At 36.6% G+C, this 22,346-nt stretch overlaps 1 protein-coding gene across 21 annotated transcripts in view; it reads right to left on the bottom strand.

The window, feature by feature from the left end:
• RAPGEF2 (Rap guanine nucleotide exchange factor 2) overlaps window positions 1-22,346 on the bottom strand; it is a 273,080-nt gene that overhangs the window by 36,215 nt on the left and 214,519 nt on the right. For all 21 annotated transcript variants that reach the window (XM_045163133.1, XM_045163134.1, XM_045163135.1 and 18 more), the window contains 4 exons: window positions 20,207-20,338; window positions 10,441-10,618; window positions 4,331-4,467; window positions 3,556-3,714 (listed from right to left, as the gene is read on the bottom strand). In XM_045163133.1, coding sequence (XP_045019068.1) covers window positions 3,556-3,714; window positions 4,331-4,467; window positions 10,441-10,618; window positions 20,207-20,338 — 606 coding nt within the window. The remainder of the gene's footprint in view (window positions 1-3,555; window positions 3,715-4,330; window positions 4,468-10,440; window positions 10,619-20,206; window positions 20,339-22,346) is intronic.

Genomic DNA, 22,346 nt, shown 5'->3' with positions numbered 1-22,346 from the left:
GCTATGGTTTTCCCAGTGGTCATGAATGGATGTGAGAGTTGGACTATAAAGCTGAACGCCAAAATATTGATGCTTTTGAACTGTGGTGTTGGAGAAGACTCTTGAGAGTCCCTTGGACTGCAAGGAGATCCAACCAGTCCATCCTAAAGTAAATCAGTCCTGAATATTCATTGGAAGGACTGATGCTGAAGCTGAAACTCCAGTATTTTGGCCACCTGATGCGAAGAACTGACTCATTGGAAAAGACCCTGATGCTGGGAAAGACTGAAGGCAAGAGGAGAAGGGGACAACAGAGGATGAGATGGTTGGATGGTATCACCAACTCAATGGTCATGAGTTTGAATAAACTCTGGTAGTTGGTGATGGACAGGGAGGCCTGGCGTGCTGCAGTCCATGGGGTTGCAAAGAGTCAGACACGACTCAGTGACTGAACTGAACTGAACACAATTGTTTTAGAGAGGTTTTATACTTTAAGACGGCTATTTACCCTGTATGATCTTGCCACTCTGATATGAAATAAAAACTCAACTAAGCTTTCTCTTATAAAAGGGCAAAAACAATTTATGTCACAGGATAAGTTTCTTTTGGGCACATGACCTCACAGCTTTTATTTAGTAAACATATTGAAAATGACAAAATGAAGTAAAGTTAACAGCTCTCAGTCTTAGGAAAAGCTGAGTCTCACAGATTTACCTTAAGAGGTGAGCTCTATTTAAATTGGTACTCTGTGCTTGCAAGGGAGCTATACCTAACTGTTCACATAGGCATTCAAGTGTTCCCTATCTGCTGAAGGGTACAGTGCAGTGTTAAGCCATGCCTGGGTATTTCTGGCAGGCCCAAGACTTAGGTGGGGGAGAGGGGACGAGGAGACAGAAAGTGGAAGAGCAGGAAAGGAAAAGAGAGACAGGCAGAGGGTGAAAAAAACAAAGACATGGATGGGGAACAGAAAACCGGAGCCATCATCCGGTACCAAAAGACGTCTGCCTGGTTCTGCCTTTGTCCTACAAATCCAACAGGTGACAAGACTGGGAAAAGAAGCACACAGAATGGAGCAGGATAGAGCATGGTGTTGGGGACATCACGGGACCTAAACAGGCAGAGATAAACATCATTTGAAGTATGGTTTTAGTGCTCTATGATGACCTAGGGGTTGGACTGGGGTGCAGGGAGCCTCAAGAGAGAGGGGATGTATGTGTTGTAGCTGATTCATGCTGTTGAACAGCAGAAACAACCCTGTAAAGCAATTACTGTCCAATAATAATAATAGAAAGAAATGTCCAGTTGAATCCACTCACACTGTGTCTTCAGACTGATCATGGGCTCCACTTTAACCACACTACCCAAGATGTATTTTTGGAACCCACTGAGAGCCCAGCAAATGAGGGTCAACCTGCTAAGGTTGCTTCTTCTCGGAATGGACACCACCTTTGTTCATTTCATTCAATCAATACTGATTATCTACAGTGTGCTCAGTGGAATGACACTCTTGTGGAGGTCATTTTATGGATAAAAAAGGTGATTCTCACTGTTGACTTTCCCCAACAAGAGGAGGATGAGATATGTGCACTTTCTGACAAATAACATGACATTTTAACAGAAATACAGTAAAAATGCTATCCCAAATAAGCATTAAAATATCTAATTTTTTTCTCCAAGCCTATTCTAATAAGGAAGGAGGGAACTTAGGGTCTGAGAGGGATGAGTGGAAGCACATCATGACTCTTGAATCTGATTTATTTCATGTTCCTTTTACAGCATGCAGAGTGGCCTGCAGAGTAAGAAAAGACTTTCTCTAGCAGACACTGCACCCATGACCCTCTCTGTACATCCGGAGTCTCATATCAGGAGCTACAGGAGCCTAATATTACCTTAATCAGAGTTTTCGTTCTCATTCAGAGTTTTCTCCTGGCATCTACTTTATGGACCATCACTCTGGGTTTCCTGCTGATTCCTTATCCAGCAAATAGATGAACTCTCCTCCTAATATCCACCTCCTCTTTTCTTTTCCACACACTCCCAGATAAATATTCAATGTTACCTAGTACATCTGACATTAGTTAAATACTCTGTAATATTAACTCATATAATATTTTTATCAATTACTCTGAAACATTTCTAGGCCTCCTGTATCATTTCAGTTCCATGATTACAAAATTTCTAATAAAAGGGGTTGGCCAATTACAAGGTGATAGCATAGTAGCTGAATTCTCAGAAATAACTTTCACTCGCACTTTAAGGACAGAGACAGACTCAGGTGCTGTAGTGACTTGTAGAAGGGCTCGGGTTGGGTGTCGGGGGCAAGACTGAGAAGGATAGAGAAATCCTTAACAATTTTTCTGTTTATTTTGACTCACAGTTTGGCTTTGTTTTTTTGGTGGGGGGAATATAATTCTAAAGCTGAAATGTCATATATGATGCTCTTAAAAGAAATAATTTGAGATTTTGAGGCCAAATACTTTGAAATTTATTTAGCATTTTGTTTGCCTCTAGTATGCCAAATAATTGAGAGCCGGCTATATTTAGAATGCTCCTCTGGCATTACATATTCAACACACTGAATTCATAGCCATTTTTTTGTTCTCTATAGTGCTCACTGGAGGAATTATTTAGCAAAATTATTCTCCAGGTAAGACAATTTTATTTATAGCCATGGTCATTTTTCTTTTTAGTAAGTAAACCACTTAAAATTGAAAATTTAAATGAACACTACTTTACATTTATCAGACACTATAAAAATTCAATGATGTTCTTTTAGTATAAACATTTTCAGATGTATTTCAGACTGTAGACTAATAAATACAGTGAGCATATAACATTAATTAAGTCAACTTTTTTGGTTTACTATATTAAATATTTTATCTTTCAAGGTCAGTTTTTAAGACATGGAATTATAAATATGCAATAATAATAAAACATCTTAAATTTGTTTTGCACTAATATAGAGGTTACCTGTTAAATTGATCAAATTATATTTCACATTTGGTCTCAATATACTCTCTAGTCTTTTATTAAATGCTTTTAAATAATGAATATTAACATAATATCAATACTGACATTGTATTTTTCATTGGCAGTCATTTCTTAACTAGCAAATATTTTTACTGATTCAACTATGATTAATTTTCATGACTTCTAAAATCAATTCCTTATCTTGCATGTATTTAAATAAAAACACCGTGTAACTGTATCACAGCAACTTTACTATAATCTCTATATAATTTCTGTTCATGATGGGCATTTCACTTCAATACTTTCTGTTGACTAGATTATCTATTATTGATGGCAATTTTAAGATATCATATTTATAGAACACCTGTTTTTTAATAGAACACATTTATGGAATGCTTAGTTTTGTGGAGTTCAAATAACTTTACGGGAGATTTATTTTTAATTTCCTGGAGTATGATAACACTAAAAGTCATAGTTGTACTTTAAAATCTTCTTTATAATTCTAAAAGATGACCTATTTATACAGGTTGAAAAACCTTACCACAGCTGCATATGTAAGTGTTCTCTGTTAAGCGTAAGACATACATTTTTAATGACAATCTATACCTGGCAGTCATCCACCTTTGTCCTCATCACGCCTTTCATGTACTCCTTGTCCATGGTGGGGGAGACACCGAAACTATTTCCCATACAGAGTATTTCTGCTTTTCCATCTGGATAAGTCACTTCCACAGAACCATTCAGGATCACTGACCATGAGTCCAGCTAGTTCCAAAAAACAAAGACAAAGCAGAAAATAATCATGATCATGAAGCTGTAAATGCTGGAATGGTCCCTACAAATGATTTAGATCTTTTATTTTAAAGAGGGAAAAATACCCCAAGTACAGATGACCATTCGCCAAGTTCACAGAACAAGAACTAAAGCTCAGCCATCGACCCACGGGTTTCCAGATGCCTGCACGGGGTCCACGGCATTCCACTTTCCTAATGACTGGGTATTCTCTCTAAAATGCCACAAGGGAAAAACACTTCTTCTGTTCCCCAAAACACATGTAAACAAGATAAAATGACCACTATTGCCTTGATAAGAACATCATTTTGTTCTGACAAGAGGCATTATATTATAAACATTTAAGCTGCAAAATCTGAAAAGCTAAAACCTCAAAATGTTTCTATCAATATCATCTAAATATTGCAAATAACAGAAAATAAAATAGTGGGTTTGGCAAAGACTGACACAACAATGAGTGTATCATAATTCCAAGTGATGCAAACTTATTGTTGCCCACTGTTTTTAAAGAAGAAAGAGTTTTTGTTCATTGCTGCATTGAGCGAGCCTCACACAGAGACATTGTTAAGCGGTATAAATATTTCCTAACCTCTTCACCGTCGTTTAACACAATGGTCCCAGCTCTTTCCACCACAGCGAACACCATCACAGCACACAGCTCCCGCCTCACTGACATCGTCATGTTGGCAAAAGCAGGCAACTGGTGCATGAATTCCAGAAGTTGTTCTGAAAAGCAGAAGGTGTGCAAAGAAAATGACAACTAATTTCAAAAACAAGCGTTCAGAAAGAAGGCTCTGGGGTCCTTTCTTTTTAAATGCTCTACAATTCTGCCTGTTGAACAACACAACGACTTTAAATATCTTTAGCACACTGAATTTCTTTCAGGTATACAAAGAATTCTGTCACTGTGGAAAAGGTAACATTTTCTTGTTGATTCAGGAGCAACAGGACTCGGTGCGATTCAAATTCCAATGAAGAGCAATAAACTTCAATGGGGGATTGCTACTGAAAATGAGCTGTGATCTTGTTAAGGTTTATTACAGGATGAAATGATAAGCTGAAATGAAACAGAGCACTGGGAATTCTCCAGAAAGTCAGTAGGTCCACTCTGGTGCCTCTGGGCAACTCGGTGCCCAAAACAGATGGCAAAAACAACCACCCTCACTCTGAAGATACTCCAGGATTTAGAAAGCAGGGAATATTTTCTGTGGATCAGACAAACCCAGAATCAATTAACATGCTCACAACATTATGTGATGAATGCAAATGAAATGCATGTGCTAATTCGGATCTCATAGACTGACAAAGTCTGCTCATTCTTCCCAGTGGCAATGCTATGGACAAGCAGATTTTTTTCAATAAGAGCTCCTTCCTAAGTTCCTTCCTCCTCACCATGGCTCTATGAAATGCATGGTTTCTTTTTCATTTCACAAGGAGGAAATCGAGGCTCAAAGGCACATAAGGAGGAGGTGGCAGTGAGATGATTCAGGACTGTCTACCTCCATGCTCAGGCTGGACCTCACAGGTAATGATGAAGAGCACAGGGCATGTGTTAGATAGAGTGTGGACACTTACTGGCTGAATTACTTTGGGGAAGTCAATTCGTTCCCTTTAGACATGTTTCTCTCACTTGAAAAAGAGTAATATAATACCTACCTTCACTGGACAGTTCTGAGGATCAAATGCAATTCAGATGATAAAGTCCTCAGCAAAGAGTAAATACTCAACAAATGAGAACCACTATTATTGTCATTATTATATATATTATATGATTATATATTCAATATTATATTCATGGCATTGTTCAAACTTTTGGCTAAATGAAAATTTCACTCCATTTTCCTTGTCCTCACATACTGACACTGTCTCTATGCACATTCCTTCTGTTAGGATTTAATGACAAGTTTTATGTTGTTGGATATAGTTTGCTAATTGCAAAAGCAATGTATAATAATACAAATATATATTTTATGAAAACGTTACATTCCTACAAGGTCAGACGAGGCGGTGTTTTCTGGTCTAGCTTGGTAATGTCTGTTCTGTGGAGACCCTATGTCATCCCTGCTGTGTAAGGCTTTTCATTATGGGGGTGGCTTTGGTAATCAGAAGAATAACAGTGGTAAGTGGTACCCAGGGACTCTGTCCAACAAGACAGTGCTCTTCAACCTGACCCAGACTGATGTATCAGGACATCAACTGACTGTTGCAACCAGCATTTTTTAAAAAGAAGGAACAAGAGTATCAAAGTGCATCAATTACAGAAAGAGTTAAGTTTTATTCAGTGAAACTTTTATTCCTGGAATGAGTAGATGTGTTTGTGTTGTGTCATAAAATATACCTGAGGGCAGTTGTGAGGCAATTTTGAATATCACTGCAAGAGATAACCCACATCTACTACATATCTACTACAGGAGGCAGGACTCCTTGCTTTACAAATGCATGTTTTGATATGCAACATAAAGGCAGATGAAGCAATCGTGGTCCTCTGGCTGACACATCACAGTTAACACTGCTGTTACCACTCTCTGTTTTCTTTAGATACCATCCCCCACTCCTCACCATAAGGTATTCAATACTAGCTCTTGCCTGGAAAATCCCATGGATGGAGGAGCCTGGTAGGCTGCAGTCCTTGGGGTCACTAAGAGTCGGATATGACTGAGCGACTTCCCTTTCACTTTTCACTTTCATGCATTGGAGAAGGAAATGGCAACCCACTCCAGTGTTCTTGCCTAGAGAATCCCAGAGACAGTGCAGCCTGGTGGGCTGCCGTCTATGGGGTCGCACAGAGTTGGACACAACTGAAGTGACTTAGCAGCAGCTAATACTAGCCATTAAAATCACAGCTAAAATACAGGTATTAAAATACTAGCTATAACATACATTTTATTTTCTTCCCTCTCCTGGTAGGAGCTAAACTTCCTTGGACAAAGACGTATGATGTTAAGAAAAATATGAGACTAGAAATTAATTGTCAGAAATATTTTAAATTTAACATGTTTAGACAAAAATAAAAGTTAAAGTACCACCACATATGGTGGGTGAATATGAAGCATATGAATGTATAAAGCATACTCACTAATAGTTTCAATAATGATTTGAAGTGCTTGCAAAGACATGTGTCTTATTTTTCAGCAGTGTCCTACTCCATTAATGGGTCATGAAATCAGTCCGTGATATATGAGTAAATGACTAACATTAATAAAATACAATGGGATAGAAAATATCTGTGTATCACATATAATAAGGATAAATAACAAAGAAGACAAATAAGACATAATAATAGTAAATACACATTTTTCTCCAAGTTCAATTGAAAAATTAAACACTTAACCAAACAACATGCAAGGGCTTTTAAAACTCTCAAGGATTCAATAATGATATCATCAGTTGTGTGATAACTTACTTATTACACCAGAGGATTATAAGAATTTAAAAGATAAAGAATTTTATATCACCAATCTTTAAAAAAACATAATAATGTAAAATAGAAGCATTTGATTCAGGAGCTCAACATAAACCCTGATGGCACAGGAAACATACAGAGTTACAGGGGTTATGGCAGCTGAGGATTGAGAGCATGACACAGGTAAGGAGACAGCTCCTAGGGTATGGGGAGAAGTTTTGTGGATGGAGAAACAGAATCACTTTATTCTAAATGGCTTGCAAGACTCTGTCTGAATAATACATTAGTGTGACTTCATCAGGAAAGAAAGAATCCTGTTTGTAAAAAATATTAGACACTCAATAACACTTTTTTTCTACTCAATGTAACACAAAGAAAAGCCAAAAATCAACTTATAGACATCAGAAGCTTTAGCCAATTCAGAAAAATCCTTATCTTATTGCTTTGGTTTAATTTTACATAAGAAATAATTAAGGTAAAACTTGTGGATTTGTGTGTGGGGTACCAAGTGAGGAGGAAAAAAAAAAAAAGAGTTCCTTGAAAGGGATCAAAGTAGTTTTCTACCTTTATATGTCAAGTCCTCAAAATCTTAAAAAAAAAAAAAAAAAAGAAGAAGTATTCAATAATTGAGTACTTATAGAGTTACAAGCTGGAGAGCAAACACGAATAATGTGTCTTTCTTCAAAGTACTGAAACAAAGGCACACCCAAGAATCTATGGAACCCCAAGGGGAAATTTTTTAATTCCTGAAATTTTAAAAACATATTTAAATATAAGCAGCTTGATTTGACTAAACTTAAAACACAAACACACCCCATCCCTTGAGTCGAGGAACGTGGTTAGGCAGAGAGGCGTTTAGACAAAACATCAGTTACACAGATGTCTGCAGTTCATAAGAAAGGTGTCTGCTTTAACTAAACACTGGAGAATGAGTTAGATTTACCAGGAGTAACGGCAAACAAGCCAAAGTGTTCTCACATGTGGCGATATTTGGAGGAGGTGGAATATAAGATCCTCCAAGCCCTTGTGTAGATCAAACAATGCCATTATGCCTTATCGTTAATGACCAAGATTTACTACTTTAAATAAAAATATATTTGATAGGAGTAAGCGTCTGAGTCATCACTGCTTACAAGTGTATTGGTATTCAACTACGAGTAATTCATCCAGGGATTATATCAACAAGCACCTTAAAATAATTAGCCTGGTATTCATTTGTAGGATCAGCATAGGTCTTGCTTTCTAGAAATTCTAGAAGAGAAAACTTCTCAGATATGAAGTGATCACCTTAAATTTCCAGGAATGACATGCTTCATATATTTTACTAATCATAACTTTCTTCCGTAACTATACTAAAATGAGCATATTCAAACAAGGATAACCTTCACGTGAATCTGTTCATAAGCAATGTTTAATCTATTTTTTATAAACTCTATGAGCAAGAATTTTTAAGATGGCAAACCAAACACACTACTTCCATCTTCATTCTCTCTTTAAAGCTACAAAAAAGAGACAATGAAAATGAAGCCAGATCTCAAACTCAAACTTATGGTTACCAAAGGGGAAATGTGGGAGGAAGTGATAAATTAAGAGTTTGGGACTGATATATACACATTACTGATGTATGCATAAGTGGTTCACTTTGCCATACACCTGAAAGTAACACAACACTGTAAGTTGACCACACGCTAATAAAATTAAAAAAAAAGAGAGAGAGAGAAATCACAAAGACAAAGAGAACAGGAAAGTGAAACACATTTTGGACAGTGGAAATCAGGTGAATGTGAGTTATCAGATGCAAGGAAGCTAAACCCTAAGTCTTCAAGGATGACACAGGACCACTTGACTTCATGCTGCAGAAGCCTCAGAAGACTTGTGACTATGAGAGCCTTTAGACCAGAGAGTGGAGCAGGCGGAGGAGGAAGTGGGATAAAGTATGGAGGAACAGGGATAGGTATGTGAGAAGCAGCTACATCCTCCAACAGAAACCCAGGAACCCAGAAAGGGTTACTGCAGAGGCACTTCCGCGCTGGAGGTACAGGCACAGCTAGCTCCTCCTTCCTCTCTTCCAGGTCTGAGCTTCCAAAAGGGCACTGACAGCCCTTCATTCCTGCCACAGCCTCCTGTTCGGTGTGCACCCTGAGATTATGACCCCAACCCTGACTCTATTCCTCAGAACCAGCAGGATCAGTGCCTCCATGCTTCATTTCCACTGGGCTGCCAGGACCTAGGAAACTCTCAGTCCATACAAGGTGCAGCTACATTAGCCAGTGACTGAGTGCTCACCCCACATAACGGTCATCTCTAAACAGCTGGCAATTTCTATCAGTGCTTTCAGTGGTATTTTAGAATACCTGGCTTTCCAACTTCAATTCCCTAGCATATGTACAGATCTTCAATGGTACAAGGTTCTCCTCATACATAATGTTTGGCTCCCTTCAAAACACAAGAAACAAGCCACTCACATACAACAATGGCCGTACTGTCCTATATCTAATCCTACTAGACTCAGTTCCTTGAATTTCTTTCAAATACATATTGGCCCTCAAAGAGCTGGGAGCGTGGAAGAGCAGATAACTGGGGCTCAGGCAAGGGTGTTATAGACTCCAGACCTGCAGGGCAGAGATGCTCTCAGAGGAAGCTGGTCTCACTCCCAGCATCTAAGGAAGAAGAAGGGTCTGGAAGGCAGAGTCAAACACTAAACAATCATCACACAATCAACTCTTATTCTGATGGCCAAGCTGGGTCAAGGGAACCTTGAGGAAGGGGAAAGCAACGCAAACCCACTTAGACCCATAATCTTAAGGCGCACTTAAAGCCCCAACCCCTAGGCTCATGTGGGGCTCACTTGACATTCTGCTCACTTCTTCCTCTAGCCTCTCCTCTCTATGGAACCACAGAGGGAGCACAGTCACTTATACAACAGCTCTACCAACTGCCACCCGACTGATATTCACACAGAGAGAAGCTCAAGCTTACTAGGAACAGTGCTCACAAGAAGATTAACAAATGTGATAATGTTTGGAAGATGACTTTGACTTTTTTATTTTATTTTTTTTTGCCCTAGAGTAGGCTAAGAAACAGCTCATGTTGGAAGGTTTTCATTTGGAAGTTTTATCAGTTGTGGCCTCTTGAAGCTATGGACTGAGTAAAATTAATTTTTTCAAAGATGTTTTCAACAATGTTAAGAGAAATGACCTTTTAAAGCCTAATATCCTTGGGCTCTGTTGTACCAGATAGTCTTACTTCTAAACTCTTTAAATTGCTCTGAGATTTGTTTTCTCACCCAGACTCACCAATGTCATCGTCCGTCCTGTCAATGGGGTCCTTCTCCAGGCAGTCTCTCACGATGTCTCTGCTCATTAGAGGGTCTGAGGCCCTCTCGATGTCCTCTTCATCGTCATCGTCCTCAGAGTCCACTGCTGTTTCTGGCAACCCACTAAGGTCCATATCACCAGCCTCACTCTCTGTGGCCTTAAAACACACCAAAAATAAATAGATGGACGGATGGACAGACAAGCTGTTTTTAAGTAAATCTTTTGTATCCAAAAGAAATAAGCTTGTTTGAAACATTAAATTTATGATATGAATCTTTCCATAATTAAGCTACATGTATTCAACATTAACAAATATTCATGCACTGGGCACTATGTAAAATCATGACATCAACAAAATATGAGTGATTTTTATCTCATGGAATTTTTAGTTAGAATTAATGGTTTTATCACAATCATTTTGATTTCTTACCTGAGTTGTCACCTGGCATTTGAAACACAGTAGAATAAGAAGAAGACAGTACCAGTTTTCACTCTATTTTTCAAAGAGGATGGCTTAAACTAAGGGTGTGAGGGTGACAATTCTGAACAATTCCTTCCCCCAAAGAAAAGGTGTAGGTTTATTAATGCCAAGAAGACTGAACCACTTCTCTCTTACTAAGAGTCTTTATGAAAAAGTGAATCCCAAGTCAAAGGTAATTTGATAAATATGCAAATAAAACATTAATAATTAGCTGATTACTCCAGTGTCCGCTTTCTAACTATAAAACACCAAAGGTGTGAAAGACCCTACATGTCTATAGGTGACAGTCTTTCTTCCCATTCCTCAACACTGCTGACGGCAGCACCAACCAAATTTCAAGTAGTCAAGATCAAGAAAGAATGAAGCAAAAGTAAAATTATTTGCTCAGGAATGTCTTAAGGAGCCAGGTACAACAGGAATGATAAGAAGGAAGAACATCTAAGTATACTGATATCTTTAGTCGTATCTGCAAATTAGTAGCTACCCTCTGTGGCTGAAAAAAGTGTTGTTAAAAAAAAATGCAATGATCCAATCTCTTAAATTTTTTAGAACTATCTTTTTTAATTCTAGAGAGAGACTCCTATCAGGTCTAACATGGTTCTGTGATTAAAAACAAATATTTAGCCTGAATCAAGACTCACAGGTTTCAAAACAGTCTCTTCTGTTGGCTCTCTCAAGCCTACAACCATCATCCTTGAAGGTTGTTCTATACGTTTTTGTGATGCTCATCTCAACAATAGTACATATGTGTCATATGTACTTATAATGTACTATATATATGTCATCCTGGCCTTATTTGACATTATGTACCCAGATTTCACTAATTGCTTAAGAATAGTAAGAATGAGTACAATTAAATATTAACTGTATCAATCTCGAGCATCATAAACATGGCTTTCCAGAAAAAATAAGGAACTCTTAGAAACACTTTATTATAAAACTATTAATTTTGTAGAAAACATAAAACCTACCAGCTTCAGATAACTCATAGCCCATATGACTTTCAAAGACAATAAGACATCTTATTTTTAAGAATAAGCAAATACAGATTAAAATATATAAACAAAAGAAGAAAATATAAAATGTTGAACCCAATAAATAAAAAGCCAACACCAAATACTGACAATATGCCAGGAACTGTTCCATGTGCTTCACATGTATTAACTCATTTAATTCTTCAAAAAAATCCTATGAAGTAAGTGCCCTCATCCACATTTATTATTCTCCAAACATTCAGGTAAAGAGAAATTATTTTTCCAAGACTGTGTTGCTGGTAACTGTGGAATCAAGAACAGAACCAAGAACTCTGGCTCCCAAGTCAGAACTACAACCTAATCTGTTTCTGTATAAGAGATACTTAATACATGAATGCACCTTATAGAAGGATTTATATATATATTTTTCTATCATTTAGCTTAAGTCAACATTTAACGAATAAATTGTATTATTTTCTTATCAACAAAGTTTCCCCTTTCTAAAGTCTTAGTTTATATTATAGAACATACTATTTAATTCTATATTTTGAAGCAACACAAGCATGTGTTAATATTTTCTAAACTTTAACAAAAAGAATTTCAATCTTTAGGTACAATCTCCTGAACTAAAATATATACATTATAAGAAAAACATAAGGGGAAAATAATTGAAGACAGAATAAATGAAAATGGAAAACCCAACCCCTACAAAAGCTCTTTCAGCAGTGGCCTCTGAAAGAGCAGTGAATACTGCTGCTCGTTTTAGAGCACGTGAGCAGAGATGCTCCTCCAGGTCGAAGAGCGAGAAGGCCTTGCCACCAAGGCTACAGAATTAATTGTGGAGTGCTCAGCAGTACATCTCTAACTTATGATTTTTTTAAAAAATGGAATTCTAGTTGACTTACAATGTTGAGTTAGTTTCAGGTGTACAGCAAAGGGATTCAATTATATGTATGTTACATATTTAACAATGTATAATACATATAACATATATAAATCATTTATATATATGTCATATGTAATTTATTCATATATATATACACACACACACATACATACATACACATATACATATTCTTTCTCATATTCTTTCCAGTGATGGTTTATTACAGGATATTGAAATACAGTTCCTAGTGCTGCAGAATAGGACCTTGTTTATCTATTTTATGTATAGTAATTTGTATCTGCTCATATTTCTGACTTAAATTGTCTCTAGATTTTAGAATGAAACTGAAGCAGAACCGAGTGTGATACGGCATGCCAAGGCTGTGAGCAGAGAAACTAGGCCAATATTGTTGTTATCATCACCTTATTCCTAAAGCCTAGAAATGTGACAAGTTGTTAATGCTTGCTATGATCACATTTCATCCCAGCTTCATCTTAACATTGGTGATTATTAGTCATCACCTCATATTTTCAAATATACAGTCCTCTATACCCACATTCTTTAATATCAGCCTGGAGTGAAGAGGTAGTACTGAAGATGGAAATAAGAACAAAACATTTTAAAGTAATATACAACTGGAGGCTTTTTCAAATTTTTGAACATTTAACATATGGTAGGGGATGAGAGGTATATTTTATACCATCCCAAAGAAGTCATTACTATCATTTAAATGAATTCTATTTAAGTCTTAAATAGAACAGATTTTCCAGTGTGAGTTGGATTAATCTCTGCAAAACTGAACCCCCACCCCACCTGTGTAAACAATCATTATTAGTTGTTTTCTAGTCCTGCTACGGGTATTCCATTCTTTAAGAAACTATTCATAAAATAACATTCATGAAACCAGTAACTTAGAAGATTATTTTTATTTGAAATAAATATTCCTTTCAAACTAAAATATATATCCCTCTTATATTAAAATACTACAAAACTCCTTTTAGGGATACATCTTAAATAGAACTTGAACAGATTTTTAGGAATCTATTAACTTCACGAACAATGAGTCACTTGGAGACTGAGCTGAGTTATACGTTTAGTGAATGCTGACTGGCCAACAGGATGAGAGGGCTAAACTTGAGGGTCCAGAACTGAGGGGTCACTGGATTTATTTCAGCTGAATGAGCAGACAAACCAGGGGTCATTAGTTCAAATCTCGGCCCCAGCATTCATCGCGTGACGGTAACACAGTCCCTGAACCTCTACAGACACAGTTTTGTCATCAGTAAGCTGGAGTTGTATCTCGTCATTCATAGGACTGTTCTTGGATCAAACAACAGGAAAGGGAGCCAGTTACAGGCCACATCAAAAGGCTCTACCTCAAGGGGACAAGTTTCCACCTCTGTGCCTGCATCCCTTTACCTGGCCCCACCCTAGCAATGAGCCTTGAATAAAATTTACACTGGCAGAATTTGTCCTAAAAAAGAAAAAAACTTTGTTAAATATTCCAGACCCTTACATATTGTAAAAATCTCTCTCAGGCTAATGGCACCCCTTAAGTTCTGGCTAAATGACTCACACAGTAATTATAAAACCAGTGATCCTATAGTGAATGACTACCATGTATGCAGCACTACACCTGATGCTTTTAGTACATAATAATTAATCCTCATAACAATTCAGCAAATCAGGATTATTACCACTATTTTTCAGATGAGAAAACATGAAGGGAAACTAAATAAACTGTTCAAAACAAAACCTAGTAATTGTGCAAGTAATCAAAATCAGGTTCAACTAACACAAACTACTAAACACTTTGTACTTTAATACTTTGCCAAGTTTTCTAAATAGACTGTATTCATAAAGAAAACAGTTAAAATATAATAAAGCAATAAAATGTGTTCTACTTTGCTTGGTCATAAAACAAAATGTTTAAAAAAATTTTACATACAAATATTTATTTGTATGTAAACATAAACAAAACACCTGCTATTTTCTATCTTCCTCCAAACTACAATCTACTGAGATTTATGCTAGTCTTTAAACCCTTTCATTCTAAATAAAGATATGCATACACTTTATATTTAAAAGATATCTGAGTAATTTGGGATTAACATATACACACTACTATATATAAGGCAGATAAACAGCAAAGACCTACTGTATAGCACAGAGAACTATATTCAGTGAGTGAACTGCTTTGCTATACACTTGTAACAGATTTCCCAGGTGGCACTAGTGATAAAGAACCTTTCTGCCAATGCAGGATACATAAGAGATGTGGGATCAATCCCTGAGTCAGGAAGATTCCCTGGAGGAGCGCATGGCAACACACTCCAGTATTCTTGCCTGGAGAACCCCACGGACAGAGGAGTCTGGAAGCTACAGTTCATGGGTTGCAAAGTTGGACATGACTGAAGTGATTAGCACACATGCGTACTTCAATAAAAAAGAAATAAAAGGTATCTGATTATATTGGTCTCAGGAGCAAGAATAAAGTCACTTAGTCAAATAACTCCTGTCCTAAATTAATTTATCTTCCATAAGTAAAACACAGATTTAGGTGCATATTACAGGGGCTTCCCTTGTGGCTCAGCTGGTAAAGAATCCACCTGCAATGCAGCAGACCTGGGTTCAATCCCTGGGTTGGGAAGATCCCCTGGAGAAGGGAAAGGCTACCTACTCCAGTAATCTGGCCTTGAGAATTCCACGGACTGTATAGTCCATGGGGTCGCAAAGAGTTGGACACAACTGAGCGACTTTCATTACAGTTAAATAGTAACAGTCTCAAAAAACAGTAATATTCTCAGATCAATATTGAAAACTCTGATTTATTAAATCAAACATATACTTGTTATTATGAATACAGTTCTTAAAACTAGTTTATTTTGCATTTTTAAGGATATCAAGTAAATGAAAAAACTGATGAAATATTAAACATCATAAAGATCTAGTGAAGAATTAATTTAAAACCAAAACAATATAACTACTACATTGTTATCATTAAATACTTAAAAATCATTTACAAAAAAAGTTTTTGCTTATTAAATATCCATCATTCACACATATCCTTATGTTTATGAGGGCTGCTTAATAAGTAATTTTGATGGAAATAAATTTTGTGAGAATTTCAAACATACATATTTAACCCAAAGTCAGATTCTGATATAAAGTTAGGTTAGAAAGTTATATTGATGCTAAATTTAACTGAGATAACAAAGTAAGTAGGCACTGCAGACAAAACCATATATGTGCAGAAAATATGAACATGTACTTGGAAATAAGTATAATATTTGCATTAAGTCCAGTTTGTTCATAATTTATGCTGTTTCTAATTTTATACTAGGAATGCTTTTCTATAGGACATACTTAAAAGACCAATTCTTTAAATCTCTTAATGGAAATTGTTAGGTTTCTTTTCAAGACCTACAATCCTAACAAGTGTAAAAATGCCTATAAATATTTATTATAAGTAAGAAAGTCTGTGCTAATTTGACAGGATAAATAGTTTCATGTTTAAATCTTTATATACTCAATTACTTATGTCTTAAGTATTTATTTAAGGTATGGACATTTGCATGTTCTTTTGCAAATTACTACTCCTGCCTTTGAATACTGTTATAAAGTATTTTTCTTATTAATTTGCATAAGTGAGTTAATAGCCTGATTTTATATCTTTGTCCCAATTGACCTTTTAATTATTAAAATTTTTGATCATTCACTATACCATTAAGAGTTTGCTAAATTTTTAGTTTATCTGGAATTTAATCTTAATTGTGATATAAAGTAAGGTTATAATGTGGGCCCCCCAAGACCATTTTTGAATAACCCCTCACTTCATTATTTGTGAGGTTTCCTCCATTACATATCACATCCTTACTCATTAATCTCATTTTGCTTAAAGTCTCTGTTCCATTGATCTATTTTCATACACTTATTTCCAACCCACTTAAGTCATTGTTCTGATAATCACACCATTTAACCAGGACCTTATCATGGCTGGAAACTGTCCTGTCTCATGTTACCAACTTTGGCATTCTGCTTTCTATCACCCATAACCTCCTACTCTTCCACTTGCTTCCATTCCCTTCCAAGGCAGCTATCTGTCCAAACATGTATGATCCTCAGTCTTCCAGACTCTACCTCCTTCATGCTCTCATACTCCACCTTCAATTCCCTAGTCTAATACTACAATCCCATTCATCCAACACATCTTTCCTGAATGCCTATGGTTTCCTGGTGCTATTCCAGGCTCTAGAGAGAAGGTGGAGACAAGATAGAGATGTTCCTGCTTCTTCTGGGGGGACAGACATAACAAATTAGAAAGTAATAACTGTTTCCATTAAAGCTTAAAAAAAAAGACCAGCCAGGAAAGGAATCAAAATGTAGGATCTACTTTTCAGAGGGTAATAAGGAAAGAATTCTCTAAGAAGATGGTCCTTAAAAATGAAGGCTGAAAAGGCCATCAAGCTAGGAGAAAACATCCTGGACAGAAGGACTGCAAAAACAAAGCCCTGCATTAGAAAGAGCTGGACATGCAGCTCCATCCGTCTTTCTGCTACACTTATTTAATAAGGTGTCAATCCCAGGGGAAGCCAAATCTTTGCTTTCTTTGTGCTTGCTGTGAAGAAAATTATTATCAGGGCAGAGGGAAATCACTCTGTATTTGAGTTTACCAACTCAATTGAGCTTCCAATGCTCTGGTCAATTTGCTCCCCTGCTCTCTGAAACTATTACTTCAAAATGTGTCTTTCCGTGAATCTATCTGCCAACCCTCTCACTCTGAACAAGGGAATTCAGGTACAGCAGACACAAACTCCCCACTCCAAATCTACCTTCATAAGCCCCTATTTAAACAGAGGACACTTCTTTTCTTAAAGCTAGTGACTCCACCTTGCTCTTGAATTCCTCCCCTCCAATCCTCTCGGAAAAATTATTCTACCCTTTTCTCTCCTGCACACAGCATTTCATTCCAACCTCTTTGTATCCACCTCATGGGCATTTAGACCACTCCACCATGACAGCTTTCTCCCAAGTCAGAACTGTACAAAGGTGGAAGGGGTTGCGATGGGAGCTGGTTGTCCATCACTGGAACTGTTCAAGAATCAACTGGATGCTTGATTGACAGGAAGGGAGTAGGGGATTCAAACACAAGACTGGTCACTGAACCAGGTGCCTCTGCCAGGTTTCTTCTCACCTTAAGAATTTCTGATTTAAAGACAACAGAAATGGTCTCCTAGGGATCTTTAGTTAACCTTAGTCTTATATAATCAGTAGCCAAATCCTTGGATATAACCATGGATTTTTTCTTATGTAGGATATAAACTTAACAGGATACATGCCTGTCATCAAGTTTGAAATGAATGGCCTTGAAATGCAACAAAAATAAATCAAAATACACAGGAGTCTTCTTTTCCAACTACATCCCAAAATAAAGTCAAACTGCAAGCTGTAAACACCAACCCCCTCAGAGCAAGGTGGAGTTCTCACCGTGGTCTGGATCTTCAGACATCCTGATTGGGGGGTGGGGGGATGAAGGAGGCAGCAGAACTACCATCAGGTATCTCTGCACACCTTTTCCCAACCTACCCAAGGTAATAACACATAAGCTGAAGTTCCCCTCAGAACATGCCTCCATAAAGGATATAGACAACTCACTTCATTCTTACTATAAATTGACCTTCTAGGCACTCTGTTCAGGCTGATACTATACCTGAAGAAAACAGGAGCAACTTCTATGATCTCAATCTGTGTTCTTACTAAAGATCTTCAAAGTGTACGATCATCTCAAAGTGTAGAAGGCAAAGGCTCTATCATGATGTTTTAATTAACACAAGCCAAAGCAAGACTTTTACTTACACTGTTCATTGTTCTATTGTAAGGAATACTCTTGAATAAACATTTTAAAAAAAAAATCAACTTCTAAAAATAGGTATTATGGGGGGGAGTGGGGAATGAAAATGAGATTACTTCTGAAAGATTTAATTACAAGTTAACATATAATGCATCAAAGTAGAAGTTTGAAAAGTTACTTTAAAGAGTCAGATAATTACATTTCATATTGCAAGATTTTTTTATAAAGTTCATAATCAGCCAAGAATCTGCAAATAACTGCATTTGTGGCTTTCACTTATTAGTCCGTGAGCTCTCCACAACACTTATGAATTACAGAAAAGTGGGTACCTAGTGTGTCCTGAAAAGAAAATTAATTTTCTAAGAGCTACTAAATTTAAGACTTAGAAAGAAATGTTTTGCCTGGACAGTATTCTGTTTAGTTACTTTTAGTTAAGTTTTTTGTTGTTGTTGTTTTGTTTTTAAATAGAAACTGAGCATCATTTGAATACATCGACTATAACATTTCCAAGAAAGATTCCTTTATGGACATCTCATATCACAATTCCTAAGGAGACAAAAATTATACTTTATAAGGTAAGTACGTATTATGTTCTTTTGTCTGAAACCATCCAAAATTTCATATTAGCTGTGTGTACTGAGAGACTTCCAAAAACAGGACCTTTTTTTTGCCTATTTTAGTCACTTTTCCTAAATTTGCATTTTCTAATCAAATGAACTCTTCCTTGAAATTAAAATTGTTTTGCTTTGAAAATGTTTTTGAAATTCCATAGTTCTAGTTTCTTGTCTATCCATCAGTATCATAAGAATTCATTTTAAACAAATAACCAAGTCTACAGTTAGTAAAAATAACACAAGAAAAATAATTCAGTGATCCAATCTTAATAATCTCTTCCTTTTGTCATACCCAAGGCTTTATTCAGGTTCGATGCACGATGCTGGATGCTTGGGGCTGGTGCATTGGGACAACCCAGAGGGATGGTATGGGGAGGGAGGAGGGAGGAGGGTTCAGGATGGGGAATACATGTATACCTGTGGCGGATTCATTTTGATATTTGGCAAAACTAATACAATTATGTAAAGTTTAAAAAAAAAAGTCTAATTAGAGAGCATGCATATGAAGAATTAATAATAAGTGGACATTTAAAAAAAAAAAAAAAAGAAAGAAAAACTTAGCATGGAAGCATAATAATGATGTTTCCCCCTACAATTTTAGTCAAGAAAGAGGCATAAACCTAGTACATCTATAGTCAAATTATTAAAATATTTACTAATATTTCGGTCAAGGGAAACATTTCCATTGCGACCACTCTATTTAAAATTCTGGTAACAGGCCTAGCAGAGGCAAATACAATCAGACTGTAATCTGACTTCCTAAAACAAACGTGCAACATACTGTATGTCTGTGTGAAGCATAAACATTAACATTTATGTCCACTTTTGCACATATAATATAAACACATATATTTACCTTACAGATTCTATCAATGAAGAATCATAGAACTCCTCAGAACACATGAAAATGAAGCAAATGATAAGGAAATACCTTCCTACCTGGTAGATATCAGAAAGACTGCTGCTTCCAGAATCACTAGTGATGCTACATCCTGAGTGGCTGGAGGAGACGTGGGTCACCTGTGGGTGGAGACTGTCAGTGAGGTGTAGCTTTGTGAAATCTGCAGGAAGCTGGGGAAGGAGCAGGAGACACCAAGTTACAACTGGAATCCAGAACTCGAAGAAGACATTTAAAAATCGTATTATACTCTATTTCACACCATTTAGCCAAAAGTACTATGAATTCCTTCCTTTTTTAAGTTCACAATTACTAAACACTGTCCTATTTACCAAAAATCACAAAATCAAGTTTAAGGGCATTCAATGAGCCTTAAATCATATTCAATTCAATGCTTAAATAGGTGGGTTTAGTGCTTAAGATTAACTTGGTAAGTACTGAATCCAATGGGCTACAATTTTCAAATTATACATCAATGAGCAAATTAGTCTACTACTATTTGTCAGCCAGCACAAATGCAACTTTGTGGCAAGAGACAGCCTAAATAAGAAAACAGATTTGAGGTTCATGTATGCCCCAATGACATTTAACGGTTAAAAAGATGAGGATCTTAGAACTGAGGAAGTGTATGGTTACACAAGTTACTATGCAGGCACTATGGAGAAAACAGAAAAGAATGTTCTCAGAGAATGCAGAATCGAGAAGGTTATGGACAACATTTATCTATCTATACACAAACACATAAAAATCAAGATTCTACTTGTTCATGATTAAACTTCACATACAAACTGCCTCTATTGAACAGATTTTCTAAGCATTCCTCAAACGTTTCTATCACTCCCCATATAGCAGAGAAAATGCACTGAAAAAGGAAACATTCACACATTTACCCATTCAACAAGTATTTACTGAGCCCCTTTCCTCTTACTATGTGCTAGTCAGTGAATGAGATGCTAAGAAAATGCTCCCTGTAAGATCTTAGACTCCTGTAAGTTATTATTAATTCCTTTGAATTCAAAAAGGGTGCTGTTTATCTATAATATCACACAAACTACTGACCAATAAAAAACCTGATATTTCAAAACATATGTTAACTGACACCATGCACACTGATAAACACCTGTCTTTTCTGCTGGCATACTGATCCTATTTGGCTACTGAATAATAAAGACTAACTTCCAAAATAAAACTCAAGTAAGAGTTTGCCTTGGCAACACTCCCTTCTCTTTTAGGACCCTCTGTCCTTCTCTCCTTCCAAAATCAAGAGGCTATTTCTTCACAGGGGAGGTGATGCAGGTTCATGGCAAGGATCAACGAGGTTCGTACCTGGGGTTCCAAACAAAGAGGTACAGTGTATCTATGCCCACCACCATTCACGCCTGACTTAATAAGCACATCATGATATTTAATAGTACATAATACATGGATAGACTTGGATGGCGTTATGCTAAGTGAAATGAGTCAGACAGAGGACAAAAGTGGTATAGTATCACCTACACATGGAATCTAAAAAGTGCAACTAACTAGTGAATATAACAAAAAAAGAAGCAGACTCACAGATATAGAGAAGAAACCAGTAGTTACCAGTGGTGGGGTGGCGGGGCAGGGAACCAGAGGCGTGGAAGAGAGGGAGGCACAAACTACTGCGTATAAGACAGGCTCAAGGGTGTATTGTACAACATGGGGAATATAGTCTATATTTTGTAATAACTGTAAGTGGAAAGTAACCTTTAAATCGTATAAAAAGTTTAAAAATTAAAAAAAAGACTCTCTTCATTAAAAAAAAAAAAACATTTAATAGTCTGCATAGAAATTGTATTTTTTAACATCATGGGAGACAAAATATACAAAGAAATTTAAACATAAATTTATTAAGGGGCATATAAACAGATGCCAAATAAACAGATAAAAAGACATATGCTGTAGAAGCTCAGAGAAGTGAGATATTTATACAAATGTGTGAAATCGTTGCAAAAATGATGTATGTTTCACTATGAATGCTTTTTTACCCGATAATTGAAAATGTGAAATAGATAAAATTGGGAAAATAACAGTTTGCCCGCAAAGAATAGATATGCAAAAATTCCTAAATTGAGAATTTATATATTTTATCCACAATGCAGGATATCTGCAGGATAAATCCCTTTCATCACCCTGGCTACACTTCGTTTAATGCAGTCA

The sequence above is a fragment of the Bubalus bubalis genome, chromosome 17 (assembly GCF_019923935.1).
Source record: "Bubalus bubalis isolate 160015118507 breed Murrah chromosome 17, NDDB_SH_1, whole genome shotgun sequence".
NCBI classification, from domain to species: Eukaryota; Metazoa; Chordata; class Mammalia; order Artiodactyla; family Bovidae; genus Bubalus; species Bubalus bubalis.
Note: the sequence above shows the minus strand (reverse complement) of the source record. Positions and strands in the feature narration are given on the sequence as shown.